The sequence below is a fragment of the Colobus angolensis genome, unplaced genomic scaffold (genome assembly GCF_000951035.1).
Source record: "Colobus angolensis palliatus isolate OR3802 unplaced genomic scaffold, Cang.pa_1.0 Scaffold97, whole genome shotgun sequence".
Lineage (NCBI taxonomy): Eukaryota > Metazoa > Chordata > Mammalia > Primates > Cercopithecidae > Colobus > Colobus angolensis.
This window is the reverse complement of record NW_012123709.1, coordinates 7,490,207-7,510,010: the sequence shown is the minus strand read 5'-3', so window position 1 is coordinate 7,510,010 and position 19,804 is coordinate 7,490,207. Positions and strand designations below refer to the sequence as shown.

Below are 19,804 nucleotides of genomic sequence, written 5' to 3'. Positions count from 1 at the left end.
AGGATGCCTGAAAATTAGAATTTTAAAACAGTGATATCCTTCTACAGCTTTTGAAGAGAAAATAGATTTTTAAGCCCTATATCCAGAGAGTATTCAGGAAGATGGAAAAAATGGGGGGATATAACTAAGTACAAAAGAAGGTAAAACTGAGAGTAGTCCAAGGGTTGCTGGCAAGTTAGCCAAGCATAACCAGCTGCCCTTTCATTTCCAAGAGGACGTTATTAAAGGGCATGGCCTGCAGCAGAAAATTCAGCTCAACCCAGCTTTCTGTTGTGTGTCCTACAGGCACGGAAGCCCCTGCTTCCTAAATGTTCTGCCAAAAGAGAGATCTTTTAGTAAGGAAACTAGTTTTCTAACTCAGAAACCAGATCTTCAAATCTTATTTTTAATCAACAACGAATCAGCATATGTTGTTAATATAATTAACCATAATTTTAGCTCACAGAAAAACCACAAACATGACTTTTCCCACCTGTTTTGTGGATATTTTTTCTTACAAGCAATACCTCTACCTACTTCCAAAATATGGTTTGCAGTTAGAGCTTTGAGTAGAGTTCCTCCTAACAATGCTACACAAGGTTCATGATTTAATAAGAGATTGTAAATGTGCCCAACCTAGAAATCCTAAACAGAAGGAGTTTGGGTTATCCTGGCTTAGGCAGCAAAATGTTTACCTCTGCTTATGTCTTCTGCCCTCCAGATGTTCAGTGACCTGGGGTCGTGGCCCTGTGGGCAGAATTCGGGGACCCAGGAACCTGAGTGCAAAATGAATGACAGCTTTATTTTCATTGATCTCTGATAGCATTTCTTTTCTTATTTTAATATGGGCAGCAAAACAAGTAACTGACTTTGTCACCAACCAAAATTGCACATTTTTTCATATCACGTTACAGTGGTTACGGTGTCTAGAAAAATCATTTTCATTCCTTATTACCTCAAGACCACAGTAAGACCTGCCACTAGATCATTTTCTCTAATGAGTTAATAAAAAAGTACATATGTTACTACATCACAAATTTTATTTTTATAGTTTTGATAACTGTATGTCAGTATAATTATTTCTCTTTGTAGTCCTATGTGTTTTATTTTGTGCATTTAAAATATTAATCAGAGAAGCAATCCATGTGTTTCACCAGATTCTCAGAGGGGTCCATAGCACAAAAACTACGAAACACCCTGAGTCAGGCCGGGTGCAGTGGCTCACACCTGTAATCCCAGCACTTTGGGAGGCCAAGGCAGGTGGATCACAAGGTCAGGAGTTCGAGATCAGCCTGGCCAACATGGTGAAACCCCATCTCTACTAAAAATACAAAAAATTAGCCAGGTGTGGTGGTGTGCACCTGTAATCTCAGCTACTCGGGACCATGAGGCAGGAAAATCGCTTTAACCCAGCAAGTGGAGGTTGGTTGCAGTGAGCCGAGATCATGCCATTGCGTTCCAGCCAGGGCAACAGAGCGAGACTCTGTCTTGAAAAAAAAAAAAAAAAATCCCTGAGACAAAAACTAAAAGAAAAGAATGATGGATTGGCACTGAAAAACATAAACCTACATGACAAAACAAAAACTTGTAGACAAACTTAAAAGCTGACTAAAAACTGGGCAATACATTTAGAGTATAAAAGTATATAAAAAGTTAAAAATCTAGAGATGTGCAAAGTGCTCAAGGGCAAATTTTTTTAAGATAATTACCCAGTAGAAAAATGGAGGAAAAATATGGATGGGAAATTTATAAAATACAAAATAAAATTAATTTTTATGTGTGAAAAAACAAATTTCAACCTCACCAATTAAGCATAAATTACAGCAACAGGGATATGACATTTTTCACCCATTCAGTTGAAAATATTTGAAAATGTGTTAACTCTCATTACTGTAATGAAGATGACACAGTAATACACACTTGTATAAATTTGTTAATCATGCAAATTATTGTAAGCTTTCTGAAGGGCAATTTGTAAATTCATATAAAAAACTATTAAAATATGCAAACCTGTTGCTCTAGTCATTTTGCTTCTGGGAGTTTATTCTAAGAAAATAATCAGAGACATGAACAAAAATTATTTTAAAGGAAACTCAAACCAACTTTATAAGGACAAATAATAGAAACAAATATGTCATAACAGTTAATTTTACATAAATTATTCATCCATATAATTACAATGCACCTATTAAAAATTAGATTAAGAAAATAAGAAAATGTTCAAGTAACATTAAGCGGAAAACTCTGATTTTTAAAAGGTATATCTGGAATGTGATCCATTCTGTGTGTATGCATATATAATGTCAGGAAGACATTAGCTAAAATATTAACAGTAGTTATCTTGGGGTGGTGGGATCACAGTAAATTTTCTTATTTAGATATTTTCCAAATGTTATGCAATTAATAAGTTACTTTTAGAATCAGAAAAAGGTGAAAGTTACTTTTAAATATTGGCCACTTTTACCAAAAAAAAAAAAAAATCACTAAGCAAAATAAATTTGCAAAGAATGTAAGTGTCTGTCTAAGGCGGGATCTGAGTTCCCTTGGCCAACATTGAGAACCAACTAGCTATTCTTCTCTTCCCCCTCAAAGATCAACATGCTTCTTAACTTTCAACTGGGAGAGAACTGCCCCTGCCCAGAGGAGATTCGGGAGGAGCTGTATGATTTCCATGAGGACCTTCTCCTTCACTGTGGTGAGCTGCCCAGAGAAAGGCTTTGTCCAATAAAAGTCTGTTTTTGATTCCTTCATTAGAAAGCTAGTGGTGTGTTGGGAAGTTATTTTTGTATTTAAAATTGTAATACTGTCTTTCAAGACGTGACTCTATCCCAACTACTTGTGTCAGAAAAGATACAAGAAGTAACCCTGGCAGCATATATGATCAAAATTCCTTCTATCTAGAAGAGCCTGTGCAGAGATATAAAGAGGAAGCAGGGTTTCTAGCAAAAGAATGAAGATAACTGATCCTTATATAAACCTCACCTAATTTACTTAAAGTTAGTTGGAACTCTCAGCTTCCAGATCCAACAAGATTCTGATCCCTTTGCTTCTTAGCTATTAGGTGTGGCTGTGTGTGGGGGGGGTGGTGTTTAGTAACTTCTGCCCTTAAGGCTTCTCAGCCAGCAATCTCTACCTGGATACGTACCTACTGGTTTTAAGTGGCTCTCGGCATTTATGTTGCTTGTACATGGGTAAGTTGAATAATACGTGGGTAATTGACAAGTTTTTCATTTGAAATAACTCAATGTTAACTCCTTCTACAGACTCTAGGGCCACGTCCCCCAAACATGCTTCCAGAGGTTTCAACACTATAAGAGTATATGTAATCCCCCATACACTCTTCTGGAGGTTTCGGGGGTACAGATTCAAAACACCCGTTTTAGGATTAAACTTACTTGATATTCTGATAGACAGGAACTCAATCTTTTTTTTTTCCAAAAGCTATAAGATAGGTAAATATTTATGAGAGGTTGCCTGTAGTATCTTTAGAAAGTTCCAGAAGGATGGAAGCAGTTTTTAAAATGTTCTTTCTGATGCCATGATGGTTTCATGTACTGCTTTGGATTTTCACCCTGTTCTGTGGCTTGGAAGGGGTTCCTTTGGAAGAAGAGGAAGAGGAGGAGGAGGACACCTCCTGGACCGGAAAACTCCGTGCCTTGGTGTACAAAATCAAAGGCCCACCCAAGCCAGAGAAGGAGCAGCCGACGGAGGAGGAGGAGAGATGCCCCAGTAAGTGACATTGCCTTTAAATGGTAGGGTGCTCTTCAAAGACTTAATTAAGGTAACTGTTTTTTTAACAAATACTATAAGATAGATATGGTCTGCTTAACTTCAAAGAAAGCATCTGGGCAGTATGTTATAATTGCTGGTAGTTCTGTTACGTATTTTGGATTCTGCCTTTCTTCTGATTGAAGAAACTTACTGTCAGACTGTTCTGAAACCTGAGATGGATTGCTTGGTGTCGGTTCTTGCTCTCTTGTTCTTCTTAGAGGTGCCTGTAAATACATGCCTGTTCTTTTATGTTTCCGTAGTCTTCCTCTTTTAACCATTATTATTTCTTAACGATAATTGTTTCTGCACTTCCATTTGAAAAAATTGGAAATTGAAAATTGTCCCAGAGAGGAAATAAAATAATAATAAAAGAGAGTTTGTAAAGGAAATAGGATATGAGTTTGGGGGTGTTGTTTTTGGATTTGGGGTATGATTTTTGAAAATGTAGCATCCTAGAGACTTTAACTTTCTATTTTTCAACAATGCCGAGCTTTGTCCAGATTTATCTCTAAAACCCTTAGACTATCGATGACTCCTACCATTTTGACCCATGATGAAACAAGATTATAACTTGTTCTGCAGGGCTGTTAGACTGTCTCTAAGACATGAAATTTCAAGAGGAAGATTGTCTTGTCTGAGTATTATATATAATCAGTCCTCTCCTTGGTACACATTCAGCAAATTTATCATTGGTCTAAAGAAGAAGGAATTTCTCAGGTTTAATAGCGTCGCTTTTTATCTTGCTTCCTATTCCTATCCCTCTTAGAACACACTTTCAAATCATAGACTAGAGCAATTGACTGTCAAGATAGGATCGGTTTGTCTGAAAACACTACTTCAGGGTTCATACATCTTACTGCCCTTTATATCGACCTTTCATCCTTGTCAGAATATCTCTGAAGGGAACAAATCTCACTGTTCATCAGCAGAAGTGTTGAAACCTCTGGAAGAGTGTATGGGGGACTTAGCACTGGCAACCCTTGATAGGGTAGTTCCATCAGTCACTCTGGAAAGGGTGGGTCTTTTGTGAGGGTGTGCCAGCCGCACTCTAAAGCCCCAAAAACATGAGTTTAGACTCCCTTTGTGGTTGCAACCAAAGGAGAACTGAATAGGCCGAGTTACCCATATGTCTCCTATATCAGCTGCTGAGAGTCTATTTTGAAAGTGAATACTTCTTTCCCACCTTCTTGTTCTTTTTTTTTTTTTCCTGAGACAGGGTCTTGCTCAGTCACTGAGCCTAGAGTGCAGTGGTGTAATCTCCGCTCACTGCAACCTCCACCTCACAGGTTCAAGCTATTCTCCTGCCTCAGCCTCCCAAGTAGCTGGGATTACAGGCATGTGCTACCATGTCTGGCTAATTTTTGTATTTTTAGTAGAAACAGGGTTTCATCATGTTGGCCAGGCTGGTCGTGAACTTTCGACCTCAAGCAGTCTGTCCTCCTCGGCCTCCCAAAGTGCTGGGATTACAGGTGTGAGCCACTGCGGCTGGCCTTTTCCTACCTTCTTTTTAACAGAGAGTATGTCATGGCTGGGGAATCCCACCAGGTGACCATTTCATGTGAGGTAAATGGAGTCAGTCAGATGAAGTCACTTGTCACCGGCCTCTCTGAAGCCTCCCCCAACATCTGTGAATGATGTTCAGGCACCAAGGATTGCAGTCTGCAGCCCCGCTACCTCAGGCCTCAGGCACACACACCACATTCTGTCTGTCTTGGCACAACGTGCACACTTGAGAGGCCAGCCCAGTATGAGACTGCGTGTCTTCACCTCATGCTTCTTCCTTTCCACAGGAGGAGTTATGAGAGGTTCACACTTCGTGTCATAAATTCTCTATCCTGGGATCCCAGAAATAGATGAAATGGTCGAGGTGGTCAGGCATGTTTGGCTTCTCTGCTGAATGTTCCAGACATGATGAATCCCCTCACTCAAGCCTGGCATTTTAAAATAAATTCTGGAGAGTGGTTTAACAACCACCACCCCCATAAATTGTTTTTAATCTGATCAAATGGAGACACGGTTGCTGACTGCAGAACCAGAGGCATTAAAAGGTCAAAATCCTTGAAATTATTGGTAACTTTGTTCATGTTATTGCCTATCTGATTTCTATTACCCTTGCATTTGATGAAATAATAAAAGTGTAGATAGTGTTAGAAACATTCTACAATGAATTGGCAGTTTACCAAATACTTCCACACATATTCATGTACTGCTGTTAAGTGTTCTACACTCCTCCATCGTATAGTTGGGGGAATAGGAATCAGAAGAATTAAGAGGTACTTGTTTATTCTTTCCACCCTTATCTGGTTCCAGAAAAACATCTGGTGTCTGATTGTCACCAGCCCAAGGTACCTAAAGTGAGTAAAGCTATGGCTTGAAGGCAGGTCTTCTGACTGTCTGTATTATACTGTGCTTTTCCACTGTACCATGAGGCTTGCCAAAGAGCTTACCAGCATACATACCATGAGCTGCAAACACATATGGAATGGCTCTTTAAAATCACTCTTTGTATCTTGCCTACTACATCTGTGAGATATCTCACTATTGTGACTCAAAATCTGAACCCAGCGGAATTCAATGTTTTAACACTTAAAAGTTCAGCAAACCAAAGATCTGAATCGTTTTCAGATACGGTGGTGATGGGCCCACCCTTCGGTCCCTCCGCTATGAGAAGCTGATGTTGGCCAGATGACCTGCAGAGAAGCCACAACTTTTCTAGGAAAGAGAGAGCGACAGTGTCCTGAAACTCATGTTCTGAAATGTGCTAGCTGGCTCAATGTTGAAGGGATTTGCCTCAGTTAACTCCAAGCCATATTGTTAATGAAAGCTGTTACAATATTACCAAAGGATCAAATGATAATGAACAAGCGAAAAAATCTAACAATAGTAGTCACTGTACTAAGTCACTTTTTTTTTTCCATGTCTCCATCCAGAAGATTCCCTAGAAAATTTTTTGCCTGTTCATTCTGGCCAGTACTTCTCCAGCACTGCAGTTTAAGCAGCATTTCCTTGAATGTAAATATATAGGCACTGAATTATTCTTCCAGCAGAGGCTGACCAGATATTTCTGCTAAATTCTAAAATTAACAAAATAAAAATCACCTGTCAAATTTTACAGATTAAAATTTGGTACATTCTTGATCTCTGCCATTTGTTGAATGCTTTCCCATGGGAGAAGGAAGCTCCATGCTGGCATCTTATCTCCGTGCTTAGAGTCCTTGAGATGACTCATTGCAATTCAGCTTTGGGTGGCCTCGGTTAAGAACTGAGTTATAGGTGAGCATGGTTGAGTCTGTCTGAAGGAGGTGAATATCCCTCTTCTGTCTTTAGCCCTGTGCTGTTTGCCACAGAATGTTACCTCTCACAGAGCTTAGTTGGTACTCTTGGCCTTGAATAACACCTGCTCTCCCCTGCCACTCTTCTTCTAATGAAGACCAGGACTGGAGGTGACCTTGACCCTGTCAAGCCCCAAAGCCCCTACCTGTGTTAGCTCTTGCCTATTCACTGAACAGTCTAGCAGCCCTAAACCAAAATTCTCTGCCAGCTAAATGCTGTAGCATGTTTAGTGCTGAGACAAAGAAAACATCTATACAAAAGAAGTCCCAGCACCTCAACACAAATACTCACATGCAAAGTAAGATAACTTAGTAGTAAGTACGTCTACAGAGCTCAGGCAGTATTTCTAAGCCTCTTCTCTAAATTCTCTCCAAAGAGCCTCTCCCTAAACACACACACAAACGCCTCCTCCGTGAAGTCTTTCACACTCATTCTCCTTCCCTCTACCCCTTCCATTCTGTGGAATTTCTAATAGTGTATGTATGACTTTCCACCTTATGTGAGGTGTTTGTATATGTATTTGTTTTCCTCGCTGGGTCTTAATGCAGGGAGCGTGTCATACTTGTTTCCACACTCAGGTCTGTGGCACAAATCTTTTTGACCTCCAACTGGATATTGGTCACTTGAGGCTCTTAAAAATGAAGAAAACAGGGAGGCAACTGAAAATAATCATGAGGTTGGATGTATTGTAATAAAAGTACAGACAAAATACAGTAGGTGGCCCGAGGAGGGGTTGAGAAATTGTCCGTAAAGAATGTAGATGGATGGAGAAAATAAGAAGGAAAAGGCATTTTCAATGAAAAAAAAAAAACTGCTTCAACAAAGGCCCACGGGCAGCAAAGTTCATGTCATATACAGGAGTGGCAGCAAGTTGAGATTGGCTGAATTATAAAAAAGAATAGATGGGTCAGAATGAAAAAAAAAAAAAGTGGTGTTAAAATACAGAACATCTTGAAAACATCCAGCGGCTACACCTTATGCAGGCTTAGAGTGTTACTCTTTGTTATACCCATGTTATTTTATAATATTTGGTCTCCCAGTTGTGGGGAGGGAGGGGCTAACACTTACGTGGTACCCACTTTGTCCTGAGCATTGTCTTGAGCACTTCCATAAATATTACCTCATTTCACTCTCATGAGAACAATCTGCAATACACAATTTTATTTCTGTTTTGCAATTGAAGAAGCTGAAGTAAAGACAGAGTAAGTAACTTGCCAGAATCACACAGAGGTGGCATAAAACTTCAAAGCTTTGTCAACCTGATTTCAATTTCCATCCTTATCACTTATGTAAGAACATCCTGCCCCCTATAGGCAATGGCTGTGAAAGGTTCTTGAGGACTAAGTCATTTATTTACTTAACAATACTGAGATAGTTATGGCACAGGGCTCTGGAGTTAGGCTACCTAGTCTTAAATTCTTAACTTCTCCCAAAATTCACGATATCCAGGAGACTGAGCATGAGACAGCTTCTCTGTGCCTCAGTTTTCTCATCTATAAAATGGACGTGGCATATACATACTTACCTCATTGGGTTGACATAAGCATTACATTAGTTAATATATGCAAATTGCTTGAATGTGTGTCTGGCACATAGTGAGCGCTTCATTTTAACTATTTTTTGGCTATTGTTTGTTGATTACCTGCCATATTAGGCACAAATCAAACTGCTTTAGCGAGACAATAGTCTTTTAAGTAATGATTTAGCCCTTACCAGCTTTGCATAGCCCTCCCTACAGCAGGGAGACATTGGGAACAGGGGCACCCATTAGAATTTCATCGCAGTGCTCTGAGTGAGAGGTTCTGAGGACTTGAATAAGGGTGGTGTGGTAGGCAGGATAATGGCCCCCAAAGACGTTCACATCCGAATTCCTAGAACCTGTGGATATGTTAGGTTAAATGGTCAAAAAAAAAAAAAAAATGCAAATGGAATTAGGTTTGCTAATCAGGAAATCTGGATTATGGGAGTCAACCCAAAGTAATCACAAGGGTTCTTAAGAGTGAGAGAGAGTGACAGAAGAGAGCCAGAGATATGCAACATGAGAAGGGTGTGGCTTAAATTTCCTGAAGGAAGGGGTCATGAGTCAACAAATGTATGCTGCCTCTAGAAGGTAAAAAAAAAAAAAAAAAGGCAAGGAAATGGATTGTCTCCCAGAGCCTTCAGAAAGGACTGCACCTTGCCACACCTTGATTTCATTCTAGATCTGGGTCAGACTTCTGATCTATAGAATCACAGGACCAGAAATTTCTGTTGTTTTAAGCCACTAAATTTGTGATAATTTGTCACAGCAGCAATAGAAAAGGTGGTGGCAACAAAGAGTATTTTCTAGGTGTCAGACATGTTAGAGGTAGGGTTGCCATATCCTGGCACCCAATTAGAGATGTGAAGAAGAAGAAGGCATTAAAGAGAGCATTATAGATTCCTGAGAGATGGACAAGTACACGACAGACATGCAGACGGCATAAGTGTGGGAACAGGGGCAGAGCTTTCCTTTTATTTAGCTCCATAGAGGTTGCAAGAAGATTTTCCACACGGTCTCATTTGCCTTGATACCCTGAATGGCAAACAAAACAGGCATCATTAGTCCTAGCTGAGAGATGAGGAAACAGGGAAGCCGAGGCGTTAAGCAACTTGCCTACCTCAGAGATGGCAAAGTAGGGATCAAAACTCATCGTATTGGCCTCCTGGAATGGCGCTTCACAGTCATAGATGCTTAAAAAGTGTTCTGTGATCTGTTTAATTAATCAGTGTCAGGCCCTCTCTTTTGGTAGCCTGTGCTTTAGTGATGGGGAAGATAGTTTGCTTCTCACGAGAGAGAAAGTCAAACACTTAATTGAGTACCTACTTTGTGCCCAGTACTGTGCCTGGCACTTCACCTTACCTCATTTGATTTTATCATCGCAACGAGCAACCAAGTATAGTGACCTCTAGGCTCCCATTTTATGCACTAGGCAACTAAGCCTGAGGGTAGAAAAATAATTTGGACAAAGTCTTGCAACAAGTAAGAAAAAGGCCAAGATCTGAATTGCATTCCCTATGCCGGATCCACAGTCTTTCCAGAGCACTGTGCAGGGATGCCTGGAAAGGGGGCCATGGGGATGGAGAGAGCAGGACAGGGAAGCACGGATATTTAGGGTACATGGCCAGTAGCCTGCCTCATAATCACTTATTCTCTATATTGAAACTAGAAAGCAATTCGATTACTTTCTCAGCTGAGTGAAGACAGAGGCCCCAGGTCCCTGAGTCCTTCGCCGTGCTGTCTCTGCCTCATCTTTATTTCAGAGGCATCCCTCCCTAACACATCAGCAGACGCCCTCTGTCCTCACTGTGCTCTTTTCCCCACCGTCATCATCGGTCATTTAATCGCCTACATGTATTGAGAAAGTGATTATGGGGCTGGCTGACAGATTTCAAAAACAGGCTAATTATCTTAGTCTGATGGATGAAACCCCCTGGGGCTCTAAAGCAGGGCTGGCAGAATCAGGCTGCAAACACAGTCTCACTGGTGGCTTGCAGGGCTGCCTCTCTCAGGGATGGGTATCTACCTGGCTAGGGAAGCAGTTCTGGGAGTGACACTTTTTGCTTCTACACTTGTCTCCATCCTTAGAGATGTGGAGGCTCTGCCCAAGGTAGAAAACCACAGACGGAGGGAATTTTGGAAACAGATTTAGCAGAAATACACACCTGTCACGAGCCTATCGAGACACAGCCTGTCCTGAGAGCCAAGCTCTGTGGGCCAGTATGACTGGGGCAGTTTTGTGGGATTCACAGCCAATCATGGATAGAGTCAGGAGGCTTCACATCCACTATGCCTTCTCCTTGGACGGCACTCACTACCACCTATTTATAGGAACTTGGTTTTGTTTATTCCATTGAAGCGTTGCTTTGCCTAAATAAACCATAAAGTGAGGCTTGGGTTAAGAAGGGCCATCATTGTTGGGGAAATTCAGTCCCTCCCACACCTGTCTTGTCAGTTTTAATGAAGAGCGGGACACCGGAAGCTCTTAGTAAATGTTGGCTGGATTATTTGATATGGTTTGGCTCTGTGGCCCCACCCAAATCTCATGTCACATTGTAATCCCTGTGTGTTGAAGGAGGGACCTGGTGGGAGATGATTGAATCATGGGGGCGGGACTTCCCCTGTGCTGTTCTCATTATCGAGTTCCCACAAGATCGGGTTGTTTGAAAGTGTGTAGCACTTCCCCCTTCATACGCGCTCTCTCTCTCCTGCTCTGCCATGATAAGATGTGCTTGCTTCCCCTCCGCCTTCCACCACAATTGTAAGTTTTCTGAGGCCTCGCCGCCGTGCTTCCTGTACAGCCTGCAGAACTGTGGGTCAATTAAACCTCTCTTCTTCATAAATTACGCAATCTCGGGTAGTTCTTTATAGCAGTGTGAGAATGGACTAATACATTATGATAATGAGAGGTAGGATGTTCTAGAAGGCAGTTTGGACTTTTATTCTTGAACCAAGGAAGCCAGTATAGAAGGATACAAGTGTACGTACTCAAAAATTAAATCCAGACCTGGGATGTGCCCTGCTGTTTCCCGTGGAGGCTGGAGCCAGCCCTACACCATCACGCCCTCGAGGGGTCTGACAGCCAGTGCCTGTTCATGTGCCCTGATAACACGCTGTAAACAGAGCAGTTCTTCTGATCACCCAAGAACAATGCTCCAGATTGTCTTCACAGGTTTTTCCTTTCACTGCAGAGAGCCTTGTAACTTTATTCTGAGTAATCGCAACAACATCCTTGTTCCAGCAAAATGAGACCAAAATGGTACCTACCACACAACTTGGGCCAGAGAGGCACTGGGGAAGCACAAAGAAGTTTGCGTGATGAATTCTCCAGAAGTCCTCTTGAAGTCCATGGATTTAACTTTTTCCCTGACCTTCTCTGCTAATAAGTAGTAGATATTTGATGACTTTGTAGTTCAGACCAGACTTTTGGCCTGGAGGAAGCTCTAGGGCACAGAACACAGAGGGCATGAGTCCCACCTCCTAACCCCTGTAAATCTTCCCAACTAAATCTAGAGGGTGTTATTGCACCACCTGACCCCTGACACAGGAAGCTTCATTTCTCTGCCAGCAATCAGGACAGTCATCAAAAAGGCCATCAAGTTGCCACAGCTCATCTCCTCGATGTAAATGATTAGTGATGTGCAGTGATGCTTTGATAATGGCCACTTTACTCACCATAGTCAGTAACCACTGGAATTTTGAGATTTTATTTCTTCATCCTCAGGTTTTACTGTTAGGAAAAGCAAGCCGGGTACCATCAAAATAGGGCAGTAAAACCTGGTGGTAAAATTCTTGATGCTCATTAATTTAACCCAGTGAAGCCAAAGGCTTTCATTTACCGTTTTAGTAAATTGACACAACCCTTTCAAGAGCTCCGTGGGTCAAATAGAAATAGAATCATGGAATATTAAGCCACAAGTGACTTGACTGCAAAGAAGTGCACAGAGACACAGAGAGGTAGGTGACTTGCCCAAGGTCACACAGCCAGAGCTAGAACAAAAGACTCTTATTCCCTGCCCAGCACTCTTGTTCCCATACCACACTTACATTCATTTTCTTCAACATAAATTTTATATTGCTAATTTCATTTTATTGGTGAAGAAATCAAGGCTCTGGGAAAATGAGTAATCTGCCCAGCCTGAGAATCAGAAAAAGAACTAAAGCTTTATGGTTTGGGGGATTTTATTTCTGAATCCATTTTATGGTTTGTTAAAAGAGCATCATCTAGACAGTATAACATAAATTTAAAGCACTAATAAAGATAACTATTTTTCTGAGTTTTATGGAGCCATTGAAAGTAAGCAGCTCTAAGATGGTCAAGTAGGTGTGGTTAGACTCCAGCAGCGTAGGTTGGAGCCCAAGCCCTGACATTCACTAACTGATTGTAGTATTAGGCAAGTTTCTTAACCTCTGTATATTTCAGTTTCTCTGTATGAAAAATGAGAATAGTAAGAGCTCCTATCCTGGTGGGTGGGGGCTAGGGAATATAAGGATTAAATAAAATAGTGCTCAGCTTGATGCCCTGGTACTTGGACGTTTGTGTACCTCAGCTTCTGAAATGAGTATACAAAGCATAGATCATAAGAACTTCATCTCCGTGTTTATCTTTTCAGATGCTTTCAGCAAACAAACAACAGGAAGCCCAACTCAGGTAGAATAGCCATTAATGGATTTCATTGACTGACACCTGTGAGTTTAGCGATGGAGCCAGCCAAGGGCTGAGTTTATCCAGGGGCTCTGCTCACTCTCCGGGCAGTCATGTTGCTTGTTGTTCCAGCTTTGCCCTCGAGCTGGCAGTAAGATGGTGGTTGCAGTTCTGGGCCTCATATCCATGCACTACAGTGTCCGAGGGAAAAGTGAGAAAGTTTATCCTGCCCTGGTATGACAAGCAAGGATCCTGAGATCACTTTTGATTACAAAAACCTGGTCACAGGCCAATCCGTGTACCAGAGTGTGACCTAGAAAACAGAACATGCTGGTTGACTTAAGTCAACAGGGTCTATTTTTGAAATAAGTTTGGGTCATTTTACATTCCTGAGGAGCATAGGCTGTAAGTTGGAGAAGCAGAAACCTGTGCAAAAAGCAGGGTTCTGTTAAGGAAGAAGAGACAAACGGGTGCTGTGTTTGTGGTCAGTAATATTCATTATGCATGATGGTTATCTTCAGCGTCCTTCATTTATTCAGGGGTTAATATTGACATGCAGCCAGTTCTAGCTCATGATTTTCAGAGGAAGAACAGGGCAAAAAGAAAAGCTGTGTTCTAAAAACTGGAGACTGTGCTGTCTGTAATCTACATATGTTATCTAATGGTCCACAACAGTTCTGCAGTAGGTGCTTTCTGTGTTTAATGTCGGCTCTGGCTTCTCAAGAGCTCTGAGCCAGATTCAGGCAGACCTCAGTTACATCAATAGCCCTGCAATTTATTCCAGTTGCCTCAACAATACATAGAAGACTGTATCTCTCTCAGATCCCAGTTTCTGTGGGCACTTCTGTCATGGCTTTCTAATGGAGACTCTCCAGTCTGATTTGTAGCTTCAGAAAAGAGTTAAGCATCCTCCACCCAAGACTTTCTTAACAGCTGGAGTACATTAGTTTTCTATTGTTGCTATAACAAACTATCACAAACTTAATGGTACTGCAAACAACACCAATTTATTTCTTATAGTTCTGGAGGTCACAAGTCAACAATAGGCTAGTAGGGCTGCATTCCTTCTGGACTCTCTAGGGGAGAATATACATTTCATGCCTTTCCCAGATTCTTCACATCTGAAAAGTCTCTTTTGTAAGGTAACATATTCGTAGGTTCTGGTAATTAGGACATGGACGTTTGGGGGAGCTGGAGGGACATTATTTAGCCTACTACTGGGATAAAGAAAGTAGAGGTCAAAATACACTCGTTCTTTACACTTCGAAATTATCTACCACCTGTTCATGCCTCCAGAGCATTCATAGCATGCCACAAGCTGATTTTTCAGCCACTTAGAACTTAAAAATAAGTGTACATCCTTTAGATGCACATAATTATTTTTCTTTTCCCATTGTGATGTGAGCATTATAAATTGCTTTCTAAGTGTAACCTAAGTACGGTGCAGTTTTGTTTGCTGCCTCTTCTCAAAGTAATTGGGTGACTTTTTCTTCCAAACTGACCCAGATTTAAGAGCACTCACAAAAATATAACACCAGCATAGGTTTGAGATCTTTAAGGTGCAGGAATTTCCTTTGCCAGTGGCCAACCTCTCCTCTTTGATAATGTACTTCATTGCCTGGTGGCCACTTGGATTGTGATCTAAATTTGGAGGAGGAAATAAAAGAATCTTTACAGACCCCTGCAGCCTAAAAATTTAAACTAAAAAATTAAAGTAGTTGGCGTTGCAAAGCTGGTAATTTTACCATTTAAAAAGGAGTTACACCAACTTTGGTAGGTGAATCTCTAGAGAATTTCTCGTAAGGATCACACATGGTGGGCTTGGGTTCTAAAGTCAGAGGAGAAAGTTACAAAATGACAAGTGAAAGGGAATAAACAACTTAACAAGAAGTGACACCTGGGCTCCAAACTGATGTACTAAGGCTAACTCAAATTTAAAGACACTCTAACTCTTTGTTGTTATATAAAAGGTCTGACTAGTCCAAAAATTAGGTAATGAGTAGTTTTGTTTTTCTTTTTCCTTTTTGAAATATCCCTCAGGCATCAAGTCTCCCTAAACAATACAGTGCCTTGGAAATATTTCCGTTCAGAGTTAGCCTGAATAATCATTTAAAATGCAGCTTATAGATCATATATTTGATATCATTGCCTTAATGTGACTACCCCTAATTACACTAATTGCAAAAGTGAAGTGAATTAGAGTGTTAATAATAATCTCATAAATGAAGCCATTTATAATTATCAAAGAAACCATCTGTACATGACTAGCTTCCCTAAGACATTCTGTTCAAGAGGATTTGCTTTATATCTCATCAGAAAACAGGTGCTTGGCGACATATTTTTCTTTCTTTTTCCTTTTTGAAAAGAGCACTGTATTATAATCCCATAAACTGAACCATCAAGTGCACTTGACAAGGCCTTCTTGAAATTCTGCTAAGTCAGTGCATAAAAATCCTAGAGATGCAACAAGGTCTGCTGAGGCGTCCTTATTATGTGTGGTGGTTCTGAGTGGGGTAAAGTGGTATGCACATGCATGTGTGCATATGTGAAAGAGTAAGACTGGCCATACATTGTGGCAAATGGTAGATTTAACCTCTTCACCTCAACATCATCTTGCTCCTGGTGGCTGTCCCACTTTGAGAGTCATGTTTCTTCTGAATATTGAAGTGCTTTGTAGTCATTAAAGGGTAGCATTTCCAAAGATGAACTCAGAAAAGCAACAGAAATAAAATCAGTATTTAGTTATAACCCTTCTTAACATCTCTGTTGCTCTTTGTTTATGAAAGAGATTCAAATATATTCACAAGAAATAAGTCCCTCCTTTGCTGTTTGAAAATCCGACCAAAACTGGGGGCTCCGTTCCAAGATGGCCGAATAGGAACAGCTCCAGTCTGCAGCTCCCCACGTGATTGACGCAGAAGACGGGTGATTTCTGCATTTCCAACTGATGTACCTGGTTCATCTCATTGGGACTGGTTGGTCGGTGGGTGCAGCCCACGGAGGGCGAGCCAAAGCAGGGTGGGGCGTCGCCTCACCCGGGAAGCATAAGGGGTCAAGGGACTTCCCTTTCCTAGCCAAGGGAAGCTGTGACAGACTGTACCTGGAAAATCAGGAAACTTCTGCCCAAATACTGTGCTTTTCCCAAGGTCTTAGCAACGGGCATGTAACAGATACCCAGAAAATGCTGGTCAGTTAAAAGCTAACTTAGAAGTAGCATGACTGGAGTTAGCTACTCAGATGAAGACAGGCAGAAACTTGTGAATTGGATATGTCCTGAGTCCTGGACACATATCAACTTCAGGGCAAAGCCTCCTGTAGTTGACAGCTTTAGTTTCCAGTATTAATTAGAGCAAAGTCATTGCTGGAGGATCAGTTAATGTTGGGGACAAAGAATTAAGTGCCTCCCCTTCCAGCCTGCAGCCCACGTTTCTCTGTGTATGTGCAGAGCAGGCTGAGGAAAGCCATGCAGCCTCAGCATAATACAAGCCTGGCTCCCTCCTCTCTTAGAAGATGACTGTTCTTAAGCCCAAATTAAGGAGAAGAAAAGCATTAGGAGCCCTTCAGGCTAGCAGGTTGCCGTTTGGTGAGGAGTGAATAATAGCCAGGGCCCTTGACTGCCAGGATTCAATTTTCAAAATAATGATTCTTTAATCCTCACTTTATTTCTCAATGTGAGGTGTCTTACTCTTCTTATATGAGATCCTCTTCTTACATGAGATACTCACATTTAATCTCACACATACCCCACTCCCATCCAGAAGTAAACATGGAAAGCTTCCTAATCTGTAGATTTCTAGGTTCAGGTCTTAGCTACTTGATCGGAATCATGCAGCCCTAATAGAACAGGTCTCATTTTAGCTGGAGAGAAAGCTTTGGTTTCCAATCACAGCCTCACTTCAGCGTAGGCCTCTTATATAGGTCAGTGGTTCTCAAACCCTTTGGTCTTGGGACCCTTTTACACTATGGAAAATTACTGAGAACCCCAAGGGCTTTAGTTTATGTGGATTATATTTATCAGTGTTTACCAAATATAAAATTAAAATTAACATTTAAATATTTATTCGTTTAAAAATAGAAACCTTACTACGTGTTACATAAAAATGCTTTTATGGAAACTAAATGTTTCAAAACAAAAAGTGACATTTCTTTGCATGATTATATCTCTTTAATGTCTGACTTCATTGAAGGCAGCTGGATTCTTATATCTGGTTAAAGAATAGGAAGAAAAATGGCCTTAAATATATGATTGGAAGGGTAGTAGTATTTTTCATAGCCTTTTCCAATAATTGTGAATATTCTTCTGTAATACTATATCTGAATAAGTAGTAGTTTCTGAAAAGTTAGTTGGCATGTGGAATCTGAAACCATGTTAACTAGATTTTTATGTACTTCGTTACATAAAAATGTGTTGGTCTGTCTCACACGTTGAATGGATCTTTTACCTATGAATATTTTTGTAACATCATTCATTGATCATTGAGAGGTTATTGGTTCACTGAGTTAATCAGAACTTCCAAATCTTGACACATTTCATTATAAAATACTTTTCAAATCACATTTGTTAACGTAGCTTAATCAGAAAAGTCTTTAAGTGCTGGGAAGCTATTGAGCTCCCAGTGGCAGATAAACATTTTTCAAAATTCTGATTTTCACTTTAAAGCTCAAATTTCATTATTGGCAACAAATACTGTCATTTGAAGTGAAAGGCTTACTTTTTTCATTTCATTTTTTTCATTTTTTTCAAGTTAACCATAGTTTGTCGTTCTTTAATTAAAAATGGCATTCCATGAAGTAAGCGGCTGGTTTAGCTCACAACTCCATCACGCAAGTGCTTTTCCTCCGGAAAAGCCACTGAACTTTGATACATAGCAAAAGTGCTTTACCTCTTTTCTTTCTATGTGCCATTCTATCACACAGGATATTTTAAAGATGTAAACTCAAGAGTTTATGATTAATAAAAATAATTTTTACTGCTTTATTCAGGACATCCTTATGTGAAACTGGACATTTATCTGGAAGTGTGGCAATAAAAAGTATAGTTGGATGCTGCTAACTCGATTCAAGCTACGGCACAAGCAGTTTTACCCACTATTGCTTTTGTACCATCAGTGCAATTATCAACACAATGAAAAAGGCAAACAATCTCTTAGAATTTTTATGAAAACACATTTGGACTTAAAGGGTATCTAAAGGGTCTCGGGCCCCCAGGGCTCTGCAGATCACAGTTTTATAACTATTGGTAAAGATGTCAGTAATAGTTCACCTTTATTAAACCTACAGTATGTGCCATCCATGGTTATATGCATTAATTAGTTTAATCGTGAGATATTCAGGTATATGGAGAGCCTAACACAGTCCAGAAAGTGTATTCTTTTAACTTCCGGACTCTGGTACATTTTGGCTGCTCTGCTGCTGATGCATGGGAGCTAATTAAAATCTGAAGAATTTTCAGTAGCATTGCTGCTAGGGGTATAAACCTCCATTTTCTCAGTCCCAAAAGTGTTTAGACCTTGAGAAGTTCATTGATTCTGCCTGGGTTTGCTTGGTGGGTCCTGAGTCTCTAGTATATGTCAGGTGACAAAGTATGCTGTGCTCTTCATGGCTCCTGAAAATGTCCCCTTCTGCCCCTCTCCCTCTGAATTTTCTTTCTTTTTGTAGTTATTGTTTCTCTCACTTACTGCACCTTGGTTTCACAGTTCAAAACATTGTATGATACATATGGCTTTAAATGTCAGGCCTTCCATGGAATTACATCTCCCTGTCAGCAACGCAGCAGTAGGTCTTGCCTCCTTTTCTGGCAGGACCTGGGGGCTCCTTTTTTTTTTTTTTTAAACTGTACTTTAGCTTGGTCACGCATAAACATGTATCCCATTCTCTGACACTTACTTGGAAGGCTTGCCTGGACAGAGAATGGAGTGGAAGCTGTTTGCTGCTCCCTGCTTTGAGGCTGAAATGCTGTTTCCTTTCCCATTTGCCCTCTGGTGAGGCGTTTTGCTTTACATGCCCTCTAGGCCATAAATATTTATTTGGATTTTCGAGTCAGTGTGAGGCTAAGAGCTTAGCCAAACCCTGAATTAATCTGAAAGCCAGGTTAAGGGAAACTAGTGTGTACTTGGTTTTATTATGATTCTGTAAAATTCTCCGTTGAAAAGAAGATGGTCCTTGAGCAGATTTAGTAACTCCAGCAGATCTGATTATTGCTTTTCAAGCGTGGCGGGGACTGGGATAGCACGTATTACATCTGCAGAGAATTGTTTTGTTAGTCGTGAGAACTCTAACTCTTCCAAGCCAAAGTATATGTTTTAGAGGAAACTGTACTGACAGGACTAGAAAAACTCAAATTGGGTCCGAGGGTCTACATTTTTGTCTTGCTTTCATTCTTACTACCCAAGTAATAAGAGTGCATCCATACGTATTTGTGGTTGTCTCTGATGCTGCCTCTGTTGTGCTGCATGCCTGGTGCCCTGGGCTCCAGAGTTGCTGCCCTCTGCGCTACCAAGCCTGCCCCACTGCTCCAGCAGCACCCGGGTCCTGTGCCCTGCCCTTTGTGCTGCTCA

The 19,804-nt window shown here is 40.8% G+C and overlaps 1 protein-coding gene across 1 annotated transcript in view; it reads left to right on the top strand.

Annotated features, from left to right (window-relative positions):
* Positions 1 to 19,804, top strand: part of RYR3 (ryanodine receptor 3) — a 400,958-nt gene that overhangs the window by 195,974 nt on the left and 185,180 nt on the right. Inside the window, exons 36-37 of the mRNA XM_011932727.1 lie at positions 2,572 to 2,674; positions 3,571 to 3,708. Of these exons, the coding sequence (XP_011788117.1) occupies positions 2,572 to 2,674; positions 3,571 to 3,708 (241 nt within the window). The remainder of the gene's footprint in view (positions 1 to 2,571; positions 2,675 to 3,570; positions 3,709 to 19,804) is intronic.